The 23416-nt window shown below is 37.2% G+C and overlaps 1 protein-coding gene across 2 annotated transcripts; it reads left to right on the forward strand.

Annotated features, from left to right (window-relative positions):
- Nucleotides 1–770: 770 nt before the first annotated feature.
- Nucleotides 771–21413, forward strand: TMEM207 (transmembrane protein 207). 2 transcript variants are annotated; one of them, XM_050779279.1, is made up of 5 exons: nucleotides 771–940; nucleotides 2832–2869; nucleotides 9318–9362; nucleotides 10687–10829; nucleotides 20347–21413. In XM_050779279.1, the coding sequence occupies exons 1-5, from the start codon at nucleotides 866–868 to the stop codon at nucleotides 20481–20483; spliced, it is 438 nt and encodes a 145-aa protein (XP_050635236.1). In that variant the 5' UTR covers nucleotides 771–865; the 3' UTR covers nucleotides 20484–21413. The 2 variants fall into 2 exon arrangements, with proteins under 2 accessions (XP_050635236.1, XP_050635237.1); XM_050779280.1 differs by having other exon boundaries at nucleotides 878–940; nucleotides 2762–2869.
- The last annotated feature ends 2003 nt before the right edge of the window (nucleotides 21414–23416 follow it).

The raw sequence follows: 23416 nt of genomic DNA on the forward strand, positions 1-23416 counted from the left end.
TTCTAAGGTATGTTTATCTAATTATGACTGAGGTTAAGCATCTTAACAATCATTCGTTACATTCTTTCCACATAACCATTTAGTTCTTCATTGTACCCTGAAAGATATCCATCTTCTCTCCACTAGTTTAAAATGGAAGCTTAAATAAATTTGTTTATTTGAGTCTAAACTCTCCATTTCTAAACTCTCTATTCTTTTACATTTACCTTATTATTTACATGTATCAGTATTAATTTTTGTCAAATGCATAGATTAAGACATCTTAATATACAATAGGTTAGTGCCTCTTCTTTCTTTCAGAATTTCCCTAGATATTCTAGCTTTATTTTTCAGTGGTAGTGATGGAGTTGTTTCATAAAATAAACACTGAAATAAACCTGGTTTAAAAGAGGGATATTATCGCAATAAAACAGGGAAAGCTTTATGCCTAAGGTTGGGTTAGACCTGGAACTGAAAATGGTGTGTAGGAGAACAAAGAGTACCAACAAAGGAAGAAAATTGAATAAATGTTCCAAATATGAGATAGTATTAGAAACTCAGAAGTTTCCTGGAATAAAACATGCACTTGGATGCGGAAAGTTATTAAGTAGCCAGCTAGGGCTGGAGGTCAGCATTTATAACCCCTACTTTTACAGGCCTTGACAAACAGTACTGAAGTTCTGACCTTAAACTCCTTGGGCTCTTAGTACCTGTAAACATGTACCCAACATTCCTTCCCCTAGCACGCACTTTATCAGTCACAAGGAGCCATTATTAATGCATGTCCTGGTAGGAAGCGTAACTTACAGGGAAGCCAGTAAGTTCTGAAAAGAAGGAAATAAACACAGGCAGCAAACCATGATCCTAAGCTGATTGTCCTTTAAATATGTCAAGATCCAGACTTTTCAGTGTCACTTCAGTGATCTCAACAATAGGGATCTTGTGTTTGCCACTATTCCAGGTAACTCTCTCTCTTTCTGGGTTAAGGTTTCCAGAGGTACTCTGAGGACTTGATTTGCTATAGGTTTATATGTGAGCAACTTAACTGTTCTACATTTAAAAGATTTCTTTCAAGCGTTACTAGCATCTTATGATTTCTTGTATTCATTGGTCAGAGGGACAAAACAAAATGTCCATGGCATTAGTCTTATTTCTCCTTTAATTAGTTCTATTGCTACTGAAATAATGTGATTGCAAATTTAACCTTTGTTTAACTTTGCTATGCTGTAATTTTTTTTTTTAATTCAAAATGCTATTGACACAGAACAAAATGCTATGGCTGGATTAATTTAAGACGTGTTTACTATTGCCTGCAACCATACTGGATGCTTGACAGTTTTTCAATGCTGACTGATGTGGACAGAACCATTTTAGGATTTATTTCAGTTCCTCTGCTCCAGCATCCCTTTCTGACTAATACGTGCATCTCTATATCTGTGCTACTTCAATGTAAGGTACCTGAAATATTTAGATCTAAAGTAAATTATGGCTTTTCTTACCTCTTCATAATAACTGGAAGTTTGAAAGGTAATGTGTTGGCAGTTAGGTGCTAATAATTTAATACTGTGTACTATTGCTAGGTTACAACACACACAAAAGACATGGAAGTGACCAGAAAGTGAAATGCTGGCATCATTTATCTGTTAAGCTGGATCCCAGATGATTTCATCTACTCATAAATAAACTTTCTTTATGGACAAAATGTGAATGTTCACTTTCCTTTCACTTAGTATGCAAATCTATTTGCAGCATCCTAGCAAAAAAGAATGCAACTCATTTTCTGTGCTTATAAATTGTTCATTACCATGCTCTCTGATGGCCAATTCATGGCTCCATCTGCAACTCCACAAATCTCTTTGCCCAGATAAACTTGGTGGAGTAAATACAAGGTGCTGAAGAAGATGTATTTGGGATTAAGGGGGGAAAAGACACATCTCACATAGAAATCCCAAGTCTATCATTTTAAATTTTGTAACTTCTTTTACTTTTATGTGCATGTTATAGTCCAGGAAAATAAATACTTCAACTGACCTCATCAACGAAGTATTTAGAGCTACATATAAATGCTATTTAAAGACTTTCTCATTGTGCGAGGAAGGAGTCCTGGTTCAAAGGGTCAAGCAAGCAAACAGATAATAAAACCTTTAGAAAGAAGCGCCTTTTTCCTTGTGATTTGGTGTATGAGATGTTGTAACCTATGACACTCAGTGCAGACAGCTAAGAGCATTATTTTAGAATGCTTATAGTATTGGTCTTTTCAAACAAAGCAAACAAAATGATTACTTTTTTCCTCTTCTCTGATAAAGAGAAGACTGTAAATCTCAACTGGAATGTCATGTGATCTTAAATGGGTCTTACCCTTAGAGCAGGTTAAAGTCACCCTTTCATGAATATATATTTAGTACCCATTAATGCTGATAGGATTGACTTCTGTTTCCATGTATGTACTTGGAACTTTTTTTTTGCGTGAAAATAATACTCACTAATAATGAACCGCTGTCCTCCAGCTAAAACATGAAAAGAAAAAATGCAAGGTGCACAAAAGCTCTTTAGAGCAAGCAAAATCTGCGTATAGAAAAAACAAAAATTGTCGTAAAATCCATTTATACTGGTATGTAGAAATGGAATCTGGTTCAAAACATATATCTTCTGCCACTGCTGAGCTTAAGAATCCACCCAGAGATTTTTTTCAATTAAAATTCTGTGTACCAACAATAAAGTCTGCTACAGAGCTTTTAATTAAAAAAGCAAACGAAATGATATAAACCCACATTGTCTCTAGGCGCTGCTTGTATTAAAGGATTAGATTGATGAGATGTTTGGATTTTATTGTTCTACAACATGTGTTTCAGTTGGTGCTCTCGGACCTACCATGTGAAGAAGATGAAATGTAAGTAAACACCAAAAAACTACATGTTTTTATTTAGCATTTAAAAAATTCAAAGTATAAAAAAGGCTCAAGTCATTAGAAAAAGCCCAGCTGAGTTACAAATGATCATTATAATCAGAAGAAAAGTAAATAGTTTGTAAATGCAGATTGCTCAATTTTTTTTTAAACAGGAAAGGTAATTTTCATTACGATCAGCTTTGTTAACTAAATAAGAGGTCTAGCTGATTTCTAGATATTTTTGCACACTGAATTTCTCTTCCTCAAGGTTTCAAGGGTATTTTAAGTTCATAAAAGAATCACGATGTTATCTATGGCTGCATCCACACTCAAAAATCACAGTGACCAAGGGAGGCAGTTTTCTGTATAACTCAGTTTAAAATACAAGCAAATTAATCAAAATTCTAACCTGTACTGTGTGTATATTTCAAAGTGCTCGTGATATGAATTATGTGAACAATTGACTCAGTTTTTTCACTTTTTGTGCTATAGACTTAATGGTTCTCAGAATTCTATTCAGGAGATGAAGAGAAGGTGCCATTCATAATGGTACCGATAATTAATATCTGTAATTCATTGTGATTTAGTGTCAGAAAAGCACTTCCACCCAGCACTATCTTCTCCTGGTTGCAGCCCTTACTGTTAGCTGTTTTCATTGCCTGTTACCCTCAAAGCCATGCTCCGTGTATAGCAGGAGGCTTATGCTTGTATTGCACAGCAGGGATTGGGACCATCCACCTGTTTCTGGTAGATCATCTTATGGTTAACAATCTGCTTATTAAATTTGTGCTGCTCTTTCAGCTTTTGCGTGGCTCTCGATTGCTATTTCTTTACGTTAATTTTGGAACTGCTTTTTCACTCTGTCTTATGCTGTTTGTGATGTAACAGAGGATTTGATTGTTTGCATGCTTATCTGACTCCGGATTTCCTGGCTGCCCTTATCTTATCTCCTTATCTTCTGCCTTTGACCCACACTAACAAAATAAAGAAGTTCAGAATTGGAAAGGATCTTAAATGTTGAATCTAACTCTAATCAACGCGACAGAAAAAATATGATATTAAGAAAGTTTTTATGCTGACTTTAGAGCTACTGAGGCTACTGTTCTCCCTTTTAGGTGAAGGAATTGAAACGTAAGAGAAATAGTAAATTAGTAGTAGGGCTTCAACTGGTACTTAGGTATCACATTCTTTGGCTACATCATTTTGCATCTAAGTGTCTGTAATGTTTGTCATTATTTAGTACAATTGCTTTTGAGTAAAAACAAAACAAAACCAAACCCTCAAATGAAATGTAAATGGGCAGAAAATAAAAACAAAAAAGAGAGTGGCTGGGAATGTAGGGTGGTCGTATGAGGTAAGAAAATGTATTGAAGATGGGCACAATATCTCAAATCTTTTGTTATCACAAGACAGTGTCAGTGGAATGAATCTATAAGGAAAGTCACGCTGTTTTCTGCAGGAGTAAAAAGTCCCCTCCAACAAAATCCTCTTTCTCTAACTATATTTATACAAGAGACTTCAGTTTAGAATCGCTTCTTTGATCTGGGACATTATCTCCTGTTAAAATACACTACCCAGCTAAGAGACCATATTCATCCATTTACCAGCACTGCTATTAGACAGTAACACACAAACATGGCAGATTACAGTGAAAAGGACCATAAAGATGGCCTACTCTAAATGTCTTTCAGAAATAAGAAACACAAAAGGACAGTAACTTGTCCAAAGTTCACGTGCAAAATGGACACCGGAAAGGGAGACTTGGATTGGAATGCAAGGGAGTATCAAAGTAAAAACACGAAACACGGGTCGCCTAGGTAGAGGCCATGGTGGAGGAGGTGCTGATTAGCTAGAAATAAAAACATTTGTATTAGTCAACTTCCATGTTCCAAGAATTGTGCAAAACAATTTGCATATATTTTCCATTAAAAAAAAAAAACTGGTCGATCGACCAGGTGCAGTGGCTAACCCTGTAATCCTAGCACTTTGGGAGGCCAAGGTGGGTGGATCACCTGAGGTGGGGAGTTCGAGACCAGCCTGGCCAACATGGTGAAACCCCATCTCTACTGAAAATACAAAAATTAGCCAGGTGTGGTGTCACACACCTGTAATCCCAGCTGATCAAGAGGCTGAGGCAGGAGTATCACTTGAACCTGGGAGGTGGAGCTTGTAGTGAGCCGAGATCGCACCACTGCACTCCAGCCTGGGTGACAGAGCGAGACTCCGTCTCAAATAACAACAACAAAAAAACTGGTCTATTTTATTATTACCTATTTAAATTTGTTTTCAAACACCAGGGTATGTTTTTCTGATCCAATCCAATTATTTTACTTTTATAACTCTATTTTTAACATGAACAAAGCATTGGTGTGCTGTCTTTGTATAAAATTTAAATGCTATCAGTAATTTATTTTATGAAATAAAACATGACAGAGCCCCTCTTATCATACTTCTAACTTAGTCCTCTTCTGATAAATTGCCAAGGACACTGATGTGCATGAATCTACAAAAATAGATTGATTTATGAAACATAAATATGACTATACATATAAAAGATTCTATAAATTAATTGCATTGATAGATTTTCTAATGACATACCACATCTTGCTTGGCTTCGATAAAGAGAAATAGTTTACTCAGGAGTAGGAAAGCAAATTAAAAGGCAGAACTTGGACTTGGACCTGGGACTGACTCCCGAGCCCAGAATTTCAACCACAAAGTTATATTGTATATCCAACATTTAATCAATTACACATCTGGTGAAATACCTGAGAGATACACAGTCCATTCATTCTTTGAGATAGTGTACAATTTACTACCAGTTTCTGGGTGATATGATTTGTGACTCATCCGTCCCTCAAATTACTGTAGCTGAATTGTACTTTGGCCTATGTTGTGAAATGACTTTTTAAAAATAACAAAAAAAAAAAATCATGAAATTTGTTGTTGAATTTATTCTGAGAATACTATGGAAAACACTGTTCTTATGTTAACAGTGCTCTCTTTGTGAGGCCTCATAGCTTGAATTTTTCTCTCGGTTCTATGCCAGGAATAGTTGTACATCTGGTGAGTAATGCTGTTCATTTTGTTAATTTTAGAGGACACTACATAACCAATATTCTCTCTCATTATGTTAGCTGCTAGGAAGCTTAAGTCAGATCTACAGTTCAATTCAAATTTTATATATGGTATTTACTATATTCGGTTTACAAACTGATCTCACTATTGGCCTATTCTCTTTGTCTGATCCTCACCAGGCTCTCATTTCCATTTTTTAAAAAATTTTCAGTATTTCCTTAAAGCATTTGGAACACGGGATATTGGATTCACTCAGGCAATACTCCACACAGTAATATGAGGTTAGAACTGGCTATTACTGTTCCCAGTTGCACCACTACATGGTGCTAAGAGACATGGACTCTGCAGCCAGAACATTTGAGTTTAAAACCTAGTTCTACCACTTCCAGCTATGCTAACTTGGGCAAGTTACTTAACGTCTCTGTGACTGAGTTTTCTCAGTTGTAAAAGGAGAATTATAATAGTATGACCCAAACGTATAGGGATGGAAGTTTGAGAGTCCGTTATTTCACATATAGTTACACATTTGATTTTAGAAGAGTGTCTGCCCCAGAAAATGCTGAGAGATGTGACAGAGAAACCAGTGGAGCAACTCTGCATATTTCTTCCTGAATTTATCAAATTCGTAAATGTAGAGTTAATCTAAGGTCCACAGATTCTCAGCACCAAGAAGAAGAATAAAGATCAACTCATCTCACCGTCCGTGTAGCACAGAAATCATCTCCATGACATCAGAGTAACAAAAGGAAATCATTCTGATAAGGACAGAAATTATCTCCTTCAACAACGAACTCCAGATAATTCTTATTCCAAATGTCTTTCTCACACATTAGAGTCAGCTCTCACCGCCCCCGATGATTATATTTCTTTTTAGCATAATCATACCGATTTGACCAATCTCTGAGGAATAATTTCATTTTCAAAAATATAACGTTTCCCATACTGACTATCTTGGAAGTAATATTTGAGTAATTAGAATACTCTTAGTTTTTTAGGAACTCAAAAAGTATCTGTTTAAAACTTGAATTTAAGAGAGAAATGGAAATAATGTTTAGGGAGGGGAGCATATGGAGCCAGAAGACACATGTGTAGTTCTCTGACTAGGTAGTGACCTCCCCACTTCCTTTCTCCACCTTAAGTCTCAGTGGTACACTGTGCAAAATCCTAAAGGTGAATAAGCGATCTCAAAGGTGCCTGCAATTTAGAACTTACATGATTACTGCATTTCTCCAGCTAACTGCTTCCTAGCCATGTTATTGCTTATCAGAAGCTCCACCAGAGGGTGCACCAGCTCAGAAAGAAAAAGTGAAACAAGTCGGTTTGGAAAATTGTTAGCCCAGAAAGAAAAAAAACAGAGGGCCTTAAAAATTAGATTTAAGAAACAAAATGAGGTGGTTAATATTTAGAATTGAGTTCAACTATAAGTAAAGGGGCTATTTTAAAATAGAAAAAAAGAAAAGGAAGAGGAGGGAGGTGGAATAATCCGTATTCCTGGTCATGAGCTTAGATGTCACAATTCAAAACAAAACAAACAAAACAAAACAAAACAAACCCTTCTGCTTTATTCACTGAATCAGGACACCAAGAGAATTTCCCCACTTCTGCCTCTTAAACAATCTGTATTTTTAATGTTTTAATTTTTTAACGTAATATTTTAAAGTTCTTTTTACTACAAAGTGATTCATGTACATTACAATAATTCAAACAATAGTAAAGGGATAGAGTTCTTCATAATGCCATCTTCAAGAGAAGTGGGCACTTTAGTAGTTTGGTGTATATGTATGTCTGGTAGTAATTTTGGTGAAATCATTGTACTTGTGAAAAATAATATATACAAAGTAAGACTGAAGTCTCTATACTACTTAGCAAGACTTATTTATAAGCATGTCTACATTATTTTTGATGATTTAATAATATTCCTCTGTAAGTATATCCCATTAATTATTTTTCACGTCTTTTATTGATGGTCATTTGTCTTAGAATGCTTTTTAAAGTCTTACTTCAGTTGCCATTTTTTTTTCCAGCCATACTTGTGAATTTTTTTTCTTTTTTTCTTTTTTTTTTTTTGAGATGGAGTCTCGCTCTGTTGCCCAGGCTGGAATGTGGTGGTGCTATCTTGGCTCACTGCAAGCTCCGCCTCCCAGGTTCACGCCGTTCTCCTGCCTCAGCCTCCTGAGTAGCTGAGACTACAGGCATACCTGCGAATTTTGCTAAACACTCTGTGTGCTGAGAACAAAGAGCAAACAAACAAAGAACAGATAGAAAAAAAAAGCAGCAGAGATGTATACGTGGAGGGGGATGAAATCATCTGTAGGCTGGGTGATTGGTTTCTGTCTTAAACGTTTGTGATAAAATTTTTAAATGGACACTTCACATATGTTAAAAGTCATTTCTGACTGATATGATGATGTGATGACACCCTGCCTCCTCAGGGAAGCTAGACGTAATAAATTAACTGACATTTATGAATGTCTTCAAACTGAAATGAACTGAGTTATTTTAACAACGGCTGAAGAAGATATGATTAAGTATAGTGTCTTCTCAGAAGCGTATCTGACTGTGAATAACAGATTTCCACTGCTGAAGCACAGAATACCTTAAAAGTAGTTCGTATACTGAGGTATGAAAAGCGTCCATCAGCCCACTTACATTTAGTATGCCACGTTAGGCACAGTGAGGGACTCTACGCCTGCCGAGTTATACCTCCCAAAAATCACTCTGTGAACTTTGTCTGTCTGTGACCTTTTAAAACTTGTCTTAAGAATGATTGAGTTGTGGCTAGACACACACAGGAGGGTCAACTTCCTGACTGAAGGAATCCACTTCTAACTCCTTGGTAAATGGTAGGTATGGTCACATTCATTCATTTTCCTCCTGGCCTAATTTCTTTCCTCACCAATTGTATAACAAGAGTGCAAACAGTTGTCCGATGCCTCCTGTTCTCTACCAAGATGTTCTTCCCTGGAGAATTTGAGTTTTACGTGACTGTGGGTTTCTAGATGAACAGTATATAGCTATAATGGTTATCTGCCTAACACCCGACACCTGTGATTTGTTGTCCCTGAAGAGTTAGTCACTGCCTTCTCAATGCATAACAGTATTTGTAACTCTAGAATCAAACCCATTATAATGCAATTATCTGTTTATATATAATCTGATAATTTCACATTTACTTGTATTCTCAGTGCCTTGAATTGAGTGGGCATAAATATTTGCATAATTGTGCTGGGTGCCGGGAGGTGTGGGCTGGTATGGGAATAGGTAGATGATTGTTCTGGAGAAACAAGTGTGATCAATACCAATGTTATTGGGTGAAAGAAATAGGCTTTGGCTATCCAGAGTTCCAGGACTAACCCTCTTCCTTTATCACCAGGTGTGTAAATTATAATGATCAACACCCTAAAGGCTGGTATATCTGGTAAGGATATCTTACTTTTGTTTTACATGACAGTTGGTGGTATATACACACTCTTTCTCCTAAATAATTCAAGATGGTACATGAAATCATACAGCTTAAGGAAAGATTAGGGGTCATGCAAATGAATATAGAAATATCACTTGCAGATTGTTGGCCAATGTTTCCTTAAACACTTCTTGTGACAAAGGGACTCACTATTTTTAAAAATAAGTTTATTCTAGAGTTGAAAATCTTTAACAGCAAAATAATTGTTATTTTTGAAAATATAGTAGAAAAAAACATTGTTATTGAAATCTCCTTAAATGACCCTCCACTGATACTAGTTCTGGCCTTAAAAGCCATTCCAAATGACCACTAGCTCTTCCATGAGATAATCCTACAGATTTTTTTTGTTTCGAGACAGAGTTTTGCTCTGTCACCAGGCTGTAGTTCAGTGGCATGATCTTGGCTCCCTGCAACCTCCGCCTCCTGGGTTCAAGCAATTCTTCTGCCTCAGTCTCCCAAGTAGCTGGGACTACAGGCATGCACCACCACATCCAGCTAATTTTTTGTATTTTAGTAGAGACAGGGTTTCACCATGTTGGCCAGGATGGTCTCGATCTCCTGACCTCATGATCTGCCCACCTTGGACTCCCAAAGTGTTGGGATTACAGGCATGAGCCACTGCACCCGGCCCCTTCAGAAATCTTAACCTCTTAAATCTTGACATTTGTATATTCTAAACTTAACATTGTCAGTTCACTCAATTTGCGGGTTATCTCCTTAAAGGCAAAGACCCTCTCTGCCTACTTTTGAATTCCTAACCCCAATATCTAAAGTGTGTGCAGTTGCTTAAATACTAACTGGGTGGATGAAAGGATGGACGGATGGATGGATGGATGGATGGATGGATACATGGATGGATGGATGGGTGGATGGATGGATGGCTGAAGGGATGAATGAATGAATGGACGGATGCATGGATGGATGAATGGATGGATGGATGAAAGGATGAATGGATGAATGAATGGATGCATGGATGGATGAATGGATGGATGGATGTCTGAAAGGAAGAATGGATGAATGAATTAAGACACTGCCTTTTAGAATAAGCCTCCAATTTCTAAGGAGAAAATGATTATTACCACCTGGAAAAGGCCAAAGAATATTTCCAGTTCAATGGAAATGTATGGGTGGTGGTAGGAAATTGTTTAAGGAATTCGGTGTCCCACATTGCTTGTGGCCAGTCTAGCTGAATCCTCACCCCACTTCTAGGTAGTAATGGAAGCTCTTAACTTCCCCGCATGCTCTACCTCATTCTTTTCTCGGTTACTTTTGGAGTCAGGATCCTGCTGCTGGTTTTGGTGGCAGCTCTTCTCTGTGGAGCAGTGGTTCTCTGCCTCCAGTGCTGGCTGAGGAGGCCCCGAATTGATTCTCACAGGCGCACCATGGCCGTTTTTGCTGTTGGAGACTTGGACTCCATTTATGGTGAGTTGTCTATACACTTCTGGACTCTTTTTTGATACTTTGCGGTTTTGTGGTGAATTGAAAAGCTGTTCTCCCAAAAGCAGATGTCTGAACTTAGAAAAAGATGTGGCTTATTGGAGACACCATTGACTGCATTGAGGAGACTTTAAAGGAGAAAATGTCATAAGAAAGGCAATCCCAGAAGAAAGAAAATGTGTCTGGGGAACTGACGCACAGTTGTATAAGGAAAGCAACTAAATAGTTTGTTGTTCAGCAAGCAGAAGAGAAGGAGTATGCAGGGCTGGGCAGTCCAGGTGAATGGTAGGGTTTAGGGTACCGAAAAGCATCTCTGAGCTTTTATTATCAACCTATCTTAACTTCTATTTATAATCTCATTTACTGAGCTTTCTATGCTTTACTGAACTCATCTGAAGTAACATTGAGCAACACTTTCCAGATTGTCTGCGGTCAAGGCAGAATCTGAAATTCCGTGAAGTGGTCAGGAGAATGTCAATTTTCATCCCCTTTCATCTCAGCATCCTGATCCTGTCAGCTTCCGAGCCCCTCCAAAAACCATGCCCTTCCCTTCATTTTCCAGTTTACATAAGGAAGTAAAGACTGCAGGAAATTAAGGGCTTAGAGTTATTTGTAGCTGCCAGCCTTAACTGTGAGCAGAAGAAAAAAACAACTTACTGATTTCTGGGAGGCCGTAATTGATAGCTATTTCCTCATCTTAAGTATTGTCTCAACCAGGACTGTTGTGAGACTTTATTCTAAGGTGCTGCATTACACACCACAGTTACCTCGAGAGTGCTTAACAGAGATAATAGCCAAAGCCATCTATCAGAAACTTGGGCCACCATGAAATTTGCAACAGATGGAGTAGGGTGTTCCCTGAGGAAAACTAACAGCAAGATGAAAAGTGGGGTAAAAATAAACAAAAATGTGTTAACATCAAACTTAGTTTTCTAAGATAATGATTATATTCACCTCCAACATTTTTTTTCCTTCAAAAGTTATTTAACAGAGGCAACACATTATCAGTCTGGGAAGTGGTTATTTTAGGAAGGATAATTAAAGTCTCCAAAACAATAGTTCTTCTTCCTACAAAAGCACCTTCCACGGGGCATAGAGGGAAATAGGGTTACTGATCTTTTAACAAAATATGTTAGTCAAAGGAGTCAACATGATAACATTGGACTATTTTTCTTTATTTACGTAGAGGTATTTAATAAGTCAATGCAATCATGCTTCTTTTATCTGAGCTTAAGTTTCTAAAAAGAAAAACGCAGCCTAGTATTTTCAGCTCTTCTCTCACTTTGAGACAGACCTTTTCCTCAACTATCTTGAATCTTAAAAGAATTTTGTTTTTAATTTTAAGTGTATTGTTAAGCTAACAGTTATACTGTTAAAAATTTTAAAGCAGTTTATGTGCCATGGTTATATACCTCTTTATCTAATGTTTTTCTATTTCTTGCATGGCAGTTTCCATACATGCTCTTGAACTTGGCTGAACAGCCATGAGTGTGAGAGAAGGTGTTGAGGCTGATGTACTGCTTTAGCACACTGCATGTGCTAGCACTGAGTGATGGACAATAGACTCGCATTCTCTATATTACTCTGAAATCATTCAGAACAGGCACACACACAAAAAAACAACCCCTTGGGGGTAAACTGCTTTTTTAAAAAAATACGGTCACAATTTTTTTTACGTCTGTCAAATGCTAAGCAGTAATTTGAGGATTTTCAGATATTATCTCTAACTCCTAAATATCAACTTGGAAAAGCGACTATTATTTATCTTAGAGGATGTTATTTACTTCTCTCACTCTCAAGGGGAAGCATGCATGCATAGATGTTTACTGCAAGTCAACGAATCGAGCTTAAACTGTCCAGAATTGGGAATAGGGAACCTATGAAAACGTAGGCTGGTCACTGACAGCCCAGCCCATCCCTGGACACTAAGTACAGCCTCACTCTTTGAACACCTACAGTTTTCGATAGAGCAGCTTTTCAGTGGTAGGGCTTTTGCTCCAGGATCTTCATGCCCATCCTTACTCTGTTCTTTCCTCCCAATTCCACTGGTTTAACTTCTGGATCTCATTTTGCTCAAGAAACATTTAAACTCTTCCATCCTGAGATGCACTGCAAATCTCTCTACTATTGATTCCCATTACGTACTCTGTCCTATTTATCTTTTCTTGTGCCTACGCTGAATTGATTGTTAGGTTGTTCCACCCACTGCCCATGTTCCATCGTGTCCCAGGGATGCTCAGGATGGCAGGACAGGCAGGGAACAGCCATTCATACAGTCTTTGATGTGGATATGATGCCCAGAGCTGAGCTTTGTGGCATTCCTGTTTCTCTTCTCCAAAACAAAATACAAAAGAGTAATTTAGGAAGTGGTGATCTCCCATCTCTAGCGACTTCTTACCTAGTAATTTCTGGAAGTAAATTTCAGGCAGTCAATATTTTAAGACAATTTGAAACCTGGACCCATGCTAAATTTACGTTCCTCACTGGATCTTCATGATACCTTCACTTCTCCATACAAATGATTCTTCCTACCTAGTATTTCTATAAAAAGAAGCTGCTTTCCAAAAGGGAAGTTAAGAGAACCACTTGCTTTTGTGGCTACAGAAGGAGGTGAGGGTCAAAACCGCAGCATCTACCTCCGCAGCTCCCACAGAGTATGTGCTCACAGTTAAGAATTGAGTCCAGCTGCCTCAGGATTCATACACCCACACTGAGGTTATGGGACTGTGCTTCTGAATTTCCCTCACAGTCCCTGTTCAGAAGAGAAAGAGAAAAGTGAGAAATCTCTGGAATGACACAGGTGACATGTTAGAATATAAAATAAGGTTTCTGAACTCCCTGCCATTTCTTGAGCACAAAGGAGAAGATGGGATGTTCCCCACTGAATACAGAATGTGGGAAATGGGTCATTTGAAACATTTTAATGGAGAGACTAGATTTGATATATTAATGTTGGGTTCCTCCCAGAACTTAATTTTTAAAATTTTTATCCAAACTTATTTTACTTAATTATCACCATTTATTGAATACATTAATTGAAATAGCTCGGCTCTTCTGACCTGTGGAGCAAAGGTTTGACCCTCAGGATCTCCTGGAAGCTGCCCTCAACTAAGCAGAACTCAGAGGAAACTTTTGACTGAGAAACTGAGGTGGTCAAATTGTGCTAATGTTAAAATACATAAAATAGAACATTTCTTTCAATCAGAACTACTGACACTATTACATGGCACAGGTTGCCAGTTATTCTGATTAGAAATACTAAACAGAAAGAAGAAAACACCTGGCTTGGATCCTTATAAGAGGTATTTAAGGAAGGTGTTGCCAACACAGCCCATCCCAATGTCTGGTGAGATTTCCTGTCTGGGAGAGGTCTGTGGGATCTCACCCAAACACCGCAGACCCCAGTAGCATTTCCTGGACTAATGTTCCCGTCTTTTCACAGTGCTCTGCTGATTCAGTCTTTAGATAACTGGTCTTCCTTCCTCTTCATAGGATCTATACCCCTGAAGTGTGGGTCCTTAGACTCGGGGCTTCTCAAAAGTCTTGGATTCAGTAGAAAAGATCCTGGCACTTACTGTGCTCAATGGACACTCTCCGTGTCCACAATATGTCAGGAAGCTCTTACCCTTCAGAAAGGGAAAAATATTCCCTCTGATGCCCCCTGTTGTGGGCTGAGCTGTCCCCCACCCAATTTCATATGTTCAAATTCTAACCCCAGTTTCTCAGAATATGACTACATTTGAAGATAGCGCCTTTAAAAAGACAAAGACAATGAAATTAAAATGAGGTAATTGGGATGAACCTTAATTCAATATGGCCAGCATTCTTATAAGAAGATATTCGCACACAGACAGACAGGCACAAAGTAAAGACCATATAGAGACACAAGGAGAAGGGTGGCCATCTGCAATCCAAGGAGACAGGCCTCAGAAGAAACCTACCCTGCTGACACCTTGGTCATGGATGTCTAGACTCCAAAATTGTGACAAAATAAATCTCTGTTATTTAAGTGATCCAGTCTGTGGTACTTTGTTATGACAGCCCTAGTAAACTAATACAACTCCTCTCTTGGGGAGTGAGGAGGAAGAGGGGCTGTCAGAGAAAGAAGAAGAAGAGAAGATCAGAAGAAAGTCAAGAAGGCAAAGAAGGAGAAGATGCAGAGCAAGAGAAAGAGGAAGAAGAGAAGAAACAGTTTAAATCAGAGATATTTTAAGGACTAAAATTCAAACCTACTTATTTTATACAGACTCTAAATTCTTCTTTTTTTCTTCAGCCCCACTTCCTCTTCCTGGTCACGGCTCCAGAATCTCCTCCTCTTTCTTCTCCCCTTGTTATGCTCCCCTGAACTTAACTCATCTTCTGGATCTGGTTCTCCTTCACCATCTCTGCTATAACCCAGAGAGCATCCACTCAATGCCTTCATGTCTTCTCAAATGGCATCATCCATGCTGTAGCTTCTGAGACCTTATTAGTTCCTTCTCTGAACTGTCAAAGATGAATAATTCTAGTATTATGTGGGTGTATTTTGTTCAGCATCCATGTTTAGGTAATTTTTTTTCATTCGTTTCGATGTTTTCTTATCTTAGTGTATCAGTCCATTTTCATGCTGCTGATAAAGACATACCTGAGACTGAGCAATTTACAAAAGAAATAGGTTTAATTGGACTTACAGTTTCATGCGGCTGGGGAATCCTCACAATCATGGTAGCAAGCAAGGAGGGGCAAGTCACATCTTACATAGATGGCAGCGACAAAGAGAGAATAAGGAAAATGCAAAAGTGGAAACCCCTGATAAAACCATCAGATCTTATGAGACCTATTCACTACCACAAGAACAGTATGGGGGAAGCCACCCTGCCATTCACTTGTCTTCCACCAAATCCCTCCCACAACACGTGGGAATTATGGGAGTACAAATCAAGATGAGATTTGGGTGGGGACACAGCCAAACCATATCACTCACTATCTTACCTAATTTAATAATGCCTTCAGAATATCTCCTAAGTGATAATACAACTGAAAACACAGAAGACTTCCTGTATTAGTCCATTCTCACATTACTATAAATAAATACCTGAGACTGGGTAATTTATGAAAAAGAAAGTTTAAAATTGGCTTATGGTTCTGCAGGCTGTATGGGAAGCATGATGCTGGCATCTGCTTGGCTTCTGGGGAGGCCCCAGGAAACTTAAATCATGGCAGAAGGCAAAGAGGGAGCAAGCACTTCACATGGCTGGGCCAGGAGGAAGAGAGAGGGAGCCGGGAGGTGTTACACACTTTTAAACAACCAGATCTCATGGGAACTCACTATCACGAGAACAGCACCAAGGGTATGGTGCTAAATCATTCATGAGAAACCATTTCCATGACCCAGTCAACTCCCACCGGGCCCCACCTACAACATTAGGGATTACAATGCAACACTGGATTTGGACGGGGACACAGATCCAAATCATATCAATCTACAACCAGTTTTTCCCCCCTCTCTAAAATGTGGAAATGGGAAGTGAAAATACACACTGAGCCACAGACAGTGATTTTTTAAAAGGAATGTATGCAAATTTTTAGTAAAGATTGAGGAAAAAAAAAGAGAAAAATCATGAAAATTCTCACATGACCGTCTGTATCCCAAATCTCTATTGTTTGTGATCGTTGCTCAGCAGTTCATAAATCCAAGGACTATAATTATGACAGGATAAAACAGATATTAAAAATAGTTTTTAAAAAAAGATAAGGATTTTGGTTTTATTGATTAGGTTAATTGTTTTGTTTTGTTTCTTAAATTTGTATATTAAAAGTAGGCAATGTCAAAGGAATTTTGGAATTTATTAAAAATGAAAGGTTATTTTTATTTTAATTACTAAAAATGAGGATGACAATAATGTTTTATTAAAAATAAAGTTGTGATTCTGAATAAAAATCCGTATTAATGAGGAAGCAAGACATCTAAAGATAATGGAAAATGCTTGGAGTTTTGGAGGTGAGAAAAGGACAAATAGAGCTTGAGGCAGAAAAACAATTAACTATGCATTAGAAAAGAGAGAATTGGAGAGCATAGGAGAGGGACCCCCACAACTGTTTGTCCGTGTTTTTAATAAAACATAATCAATCACATAACATTTAAATAAGGGTCCCTTTGCCTCTATGCCATGAGGTCTCTGGATTGGAGCTGGGTTCCCTCAGGCTTGACAAGGCTTCCCGATGAGGTTCCCTGCCTTTCCTGAGCTGATTGCAAGATGAAGCCCAAGGGGACACCCGTCCTAGGGACACTTATCTTGGCTTAGCTTCTCATTGGGGCAGATTGCTTGATAATGCAACTATACAATCTCTCTGACCCCATTTCTTCTGCAGTTTCAGGGATAATCTTCCCTCTTTCTTATTTCTGGGAAAATAGAAATACCAGCATTCCAGCAGTGATTACATATGAGTGCTCTGTGCTGGGGATAAAAAAGAGGGCTCCAGAGAGGTGAACAAGAAGCAAGGTCTTACAGGCTCTGCTCTCTTCTCCCTCCAAGTCTCCCAGGATTCTTTTATTTTATGATTTTTCAGAAATGTCATTTCCCTATGTTTCATGTTGTATGTGTAAATATTCTGTGACTTATTTTCAGTAATAAAAAAGGAAGTATTTCATTCACAGATTTTCATGGAAAGACGCGATAATAGTAATGACTCATTCATTGAGCATTTCCCAGGAGCCATGCCCTGTGCTAACACTTGACATCCCGAATCTCATTTATTCTTCCTTATCACTCTATGAAAGTTCACTATCATTCTGACCACTCTACGAATGAGGGAACAAAGGCACTTAGAGATTAAGCAACATAGTAAGTAGATGGCAGAACTGTGATTCAAATTCAGTTCTTCTGGCCACTCCCATAGAAGAGAAAGGAATGAAGTAAAGGAAAGAGGAGAAATAGGTAGAAAGAACATATAGAAAGAGGTGAAGTCTATTTGAGTGATTCTTAAAAACATAGGAAATCTCCACTCTGGCTATAAAAACTAAGCAGTAAGTGTATTGGTTTTACAAAATTAAACAATAAACTCTGATATCTTAGACAGCAGTTCTGTAAAAACTATAGGATTTTTGCTGGCATTTTTTATTCAGTTCTCTCAGTTTCTTAATTTGTCAAAAGATAGAAATGTCTGCTCTCCCCAGTATCCAATCACTTGATATTATATGTAAACATGCTTTGAAAAAAGATTGAAAACTGATATAACCTATATTTGGTTTTCAAAACTTCCTGAGCACATTGGCTTAATTATGTTTACCCAATGCCTTGTGGTTTTAATAACAAGTTTAAGATCAACAGCAAAATTTGTAGTAAGAAGATAATGAAAGTTTTCTACGAAAACAACTATGAAGACTCTATCACTGGCAGCACAATATTGACAGTGGCAATCGTAGACATAAATTGGAGCTAGTACAAATAATAGATGTGTCAAGTAGTTTGGTTGACCATTTCTAGGCAGAAAGAGAGTTACCTTTGACTTTGTACTGAATACACTAGGTGCAGTTCACCAAGGAAATAGCCATCATTCATTGCAAGTATTCACAATGGAGGAAATTACTGGGACAACTGTATTTTACCAGTGTTAACTCTGATTGATCAAGTCCCACAGACTTATCTGACATCAACCCAAACTTACAAACTGCAAAGGGCTCTAACTCCGTAATACTTTTCATTTAATAACTTCTATATTATAATTAATAATGATAATGTCTAAATCATTATTTAACCATGAAAAGAGGATGGATTGAAAAATAATATTGTAAATAAAAGAAGATACATGCACGTTCCTAGCATTAGTACAGTTCTTGACATATTGTAATAATAATAGTAAACCCTGATGCATAATTACTGTGCCAGGCCTTGTTTTAAGTACTTTATACTCATTTAGCCTTGCTTTTATAGAGGTAGACACTAGTATTATACCTTTATTGCCTAAGAAAAAACTGAGGTAAAAAAAATTATGTAATAACCCAAAAGTAGACTATTTAATCAAATAGATAACTCTAAGAAAAGTGCTAAACCAGAAGGTGAGACATATATTCTAAATATGCTCCACCCTTTACATACTTGAATTATTAGTCTTTGCTCTGGTACCTGTGAGATAAGAAATAAGACAAACGCAACTGTATGAAAATCCATCATTCTAAATTAACATTATCCTCTTCAAAGTAATCATTTTGAGTAATCTCCATATGGATCCTAGTGAAGCAGCTAATGTCTAATATGCAACTACTCTTTGAATTCTTTTGATCGTTGTGGCATGTTGTTTGGAATATTCCTAATGGCATCAAATCTTACTCCTTTAAGGAAGGTCAGCAAACTTTTTCCATTAACAGACAGATAGAAATTATTTTTGGCTTTGCAAAATGTATGGTCTAGGTGGGGACTACTTATCGCTGCCATGGTAGTACAACAGCAGCCATAGACAATATGTAAATGTATGAATAAGATTATGTTTCGTAAATCCAATATACAAAAAGACGGAGGCCAGATTCAGTTCAAGGGACTAGTTTCTTTTTAAAGATGAATTTTTAGTGGTTGCTATTGTTTTGGCAAAAGGCAGTCAAAATCATTTAAAGGTGGGTAAGGATCCAGGTGAATATATCCAGGTGAATACATATTCTTTATATATAAGCATTTATATATATGTGTGTATGTATGTGTGTATGCATGTGTGTGTGTGTGTATATATATATAAACCATCTTTATATATATATATAAACCATCTTTATATATACAGCCATATATTAATATAAAGATGGTTATAAAATAGCACTATTTTTTTTTGTGTTACCCAATCTTTCAAGGAAATACTAACAGGCAATTTCCAAAAGAGCCATTAGAGTAAGCATATTGTCTTTCTTTCAAAGTTACCAGTTAGTGAAATAAAAGGCCAGTTTGTAATAGTTAATGTCCTGTATTATGCCTAATCTAGAAGTCACCAGCTTTGATTTCAAAGTATTTTTTTAAATTTTAGAATATATTCCTTTATTGTGTGTATACTTTAAATACATGCTTTTCATCACCGAGCTTAACATTTTTACTATTTACTAAAGAGGAATAATTAATTACTTGTATTAGTTGAAGTTTGCAAACATAAATGTAAAATAATACAATTTCAAAAGTGATATTTTAATTTTTCTAATGCAACTTACATTTCCCATGTTGGGAGCATTAGCTGAAATGCTATTAGTGTTGAGGAATCCTGTTTTGTGATGTACAAAAGAGAATATTCCTTCTAGTTTCAGTTGCTAAATTGTAAATGCTTCTTGATGGGTTAGACAATGATGATTTCATCGATTCAGGTAAGTGATTTTTTTTTGCTATGGTGACTAAACCTTCCCTGCAAAGAGCAAGATAGTTGTAATTTTTTCTCATAGATACAAATAATTTCCTGTTGCTTCAGAAATGCCAGATTTTATTGGGCAGTTCCTGTACCTATGTTTTATGCTCACTAGAAAGATTACAAGTCTTCATCTTTCTCTTTCCAGGGACAGAAGCAGCTGTGAGTCCACCTGTTGGAATTCACCTTCAAACTCAAACCGCTGACCTATATCCTGCTCCTGCTCCATGTTTTGGCACGTTAGGCTCCCCACCTCCATATGAAGAAATTCTAAAAACAAGCTGATTTTAGGTGTGGATTATCAATTTAAAGCATTAACGACATCTGTAATTCCAAAACATCAAATTTAGGAATAGTTATTTCAGTTATCGGAAATGTCCAGAGGTCTATTCATATAGTCTGAGGAAGGACAATTCGACAAAAGAATGGATGTTGGAAAAAATTTGGGTCATGGAGATGTTTAAATAGTAAATTAGTGGGCTCTTGATGTGTCACTGCTGTGTCATACTTTTATGCTACACAACCAAATTAATGCTTTTCCACTCACACCCAAATAGGCAACGATTAGGTGCTGAAAGTTGTTTCCATCACGTTTAGGGCTCCACTGCAGTATACATCACACCATTTTCTGCTTTAAACTCTTTCCTAGTGTGGAGTCCATAAAAATTATTATAATTTAACAATAGCCCAAGCCAAGAATCCAACATGTCCGGAACCAGAACCAGAACCAGAAAGATAATATTTGAATGAAGGTAAGGGGAGAGAGTAGGAAAAAGAAAGGTTTGGAGTTGAAGGGTAAAGGATAAATGAAGAGGAAAAGGAAAAGATTACAAGTCTCAGTCTAAGAGGTTTTATGCCTCAGCCTGAGGAGGAAGAAATTGTAGATAGAAGGTAAAGGAGATTGCTGAAGATTTGGAGCACGTTTAATGACAATACGGGGAGAAAAGAAAAGTTCCCCTTTTACAGGAATGAATGTGGACTCCATAGTCCATAGTGTTTCCCTGGAGCCTCAAGGCTTGGCATTTATTGCAGCACCATTCTAAGAACCTTCGGCATAGATACCTGTTCTCATGAGGACTGCAGAAGTAGCAATGAGATATCTTCAAGTGGCATTTTGGCAGTGGCCATCAGCAGGGGGACAGAAAAAAACATCATGCCATATGATCTTCAGCTGACAAATTTGTTGAACAAAACAATAAACATCAATAGATATCTCAAATTTAACTTGACCAAACTTATTTCCTAATCTCCTTTTTCCAAATCTGTTTTATCCAAACCTTCCCCATCTCAGTTAACTGCAACTGTTGCTCAGGCCAAAAAAATACTTGGAGCCATAGAAGCTAGGGTAATCCTTTGTAATAAACTATCTTAAGAGCAGTTTTAGGTCCACAGGAATATTGAGCAGAAGGTAGAGAGATTTCTTATATACACCCTGCTTTGACACTTATATAACCTCCCCCATTACCAACATCTCTCACCAGAGTGATACACTTCTTATAATTGACGTGCCTATACTGACATCATTATCATCCAAAGTCCATAGTTTATATTATGACTCACTCTTGGTGTTGTACATTCTCTAGGTCTGGCAAATTTAGAATGACATGTACCTACCATTACAGTGTCCCACAAAGTAATTTCACTGCCCCTGAAAGTCCTCTGTGCTCTGCCTATCTATCCTTTCTTCCCTCCCTTCTAAATCCAAACAACCACTGGTCTTTTTATTTTCTCCATGGCTTTGCATTTTTAGAATGCCCTATAGTTGGAATCATACAGTATGTAGCCTTTTCAGGTTAGCTTCTTTAACCTAGTAATATGCACATAAGTTTCCTCTATGTCTTTTCATGGCTTGATAGCTCATTTCTTTTCAGGGTTAAATAAAATCCATTGTCTGCTTTACCAAAGTTTACGTATGCCTTCACCTGGTGAAGGATATCTTGGTTGCTTCCAAGTTTTGGCAATTATGCATAAAGCTACTGTCAATATCCATATGCAAGATTTTGTGGAGATATAAGTTTTTAACTCCTTTGGGTAAATACCAAGAGCATGTTTGTTGGATTGTATGTTTAGTTTTGCAACAAAACCACTAACCTATCTTTCAAAGTGTCTGTACCATTTTGGAATTCTAGTGGCAATGAATGAGAGTTCCTGTTGCTCCACATTCTCACCAGCATTTGATGTTGTCAGTCTTCTGAATGTTGGCCATTCTAATAGATATGCAGTAGTATTCCATTGTTGTTTTAATTTGCAATTCCCTAATGACACATGATGTAAAGAAACTTTTAATATGTGGAGTAATCTTTTTATAATATAAGGAGCATCATGTACTTTTCTACTGGTAGTCTGGTATGTTTCTTCCAGGGCTAGAATGTAAATCTTCAAGTGAAGGAAATCATTGCCTGTACTTAAGTTTTAAAGTAATGTTTCCTAGTTCTGGAAATCCCCGAAAAACTGGAAGAGGATTTAATGGGGGTAAGGCCTTATGAAAGTGAGGGTGAGTAAAAGCCAGACACAGCTGACTTAGTGCTGTTAACATAATCTCACTTGTATCTGCTGATGAAAAAGATATGAAGAAGCTTGTGTTTATGTACTGCAGTAGTCTCTGGTGTGTGTGTAGGGCTATATGGTGAACAAACTGCTTTCATATATGCTATCAGATTTTATTCTAATGACAATTTTGTGACCTGGCTATTCCTAACTTCAAATTAAACATGGCAGAATGAACACGTCTACTCTCTTCAGAAACCTACTGATTATAGGAAAGAAATTAAAATGTTTTTAAGTCACAGAGACAGAGATAAGAAGATGACAGTAAGAAGAAAGTTAATCATAAGATTTTAGTACTTGGAAAGATGAATGAGATGGACACAGATGGTTGTCATGATTGACTGAGACTTTGAGTTTCTCTGCTTTGCTAAGTGTCATGGAAGAAATAGAATGATTAAGCTAATATTTGCTATGGCAATCCAGAAATGTCCAAGCATTAGAGGCAAAAGAAGTGAAGAGAATTCTGAAAATGATAATGAAGTTAATCTATAGGAAGACAGCATTGCAGCAGCCCGAAGAAGAGCCAATTCCAATCAGAACATAACAGCAATGAGCTACAGAAAATAAGAGGAATGATTAAAGAAAAATATACATGTAACTTCAATGTTAAATTAGTAGTAAGTAGAAAACCGAGGAAGTGAAAAAAGGCATTTATTAAATCCATGAAAAAC

Source organism: Macaca thibetana, chromosome 2 (genome assembly GCF_024542745.1).
Source record: "Macaca thibetana thibetana isolate TM-01 chromosome 2, ASM2454274v1, whole genome shotgun sequence".
In the NCBI taxonomy this organism is placed as follows: Eukaryota; Metazoa; Chordata; class Mammalia; order Primates; family Cercopithecidae; genus Macaca; species Macaca thibetana.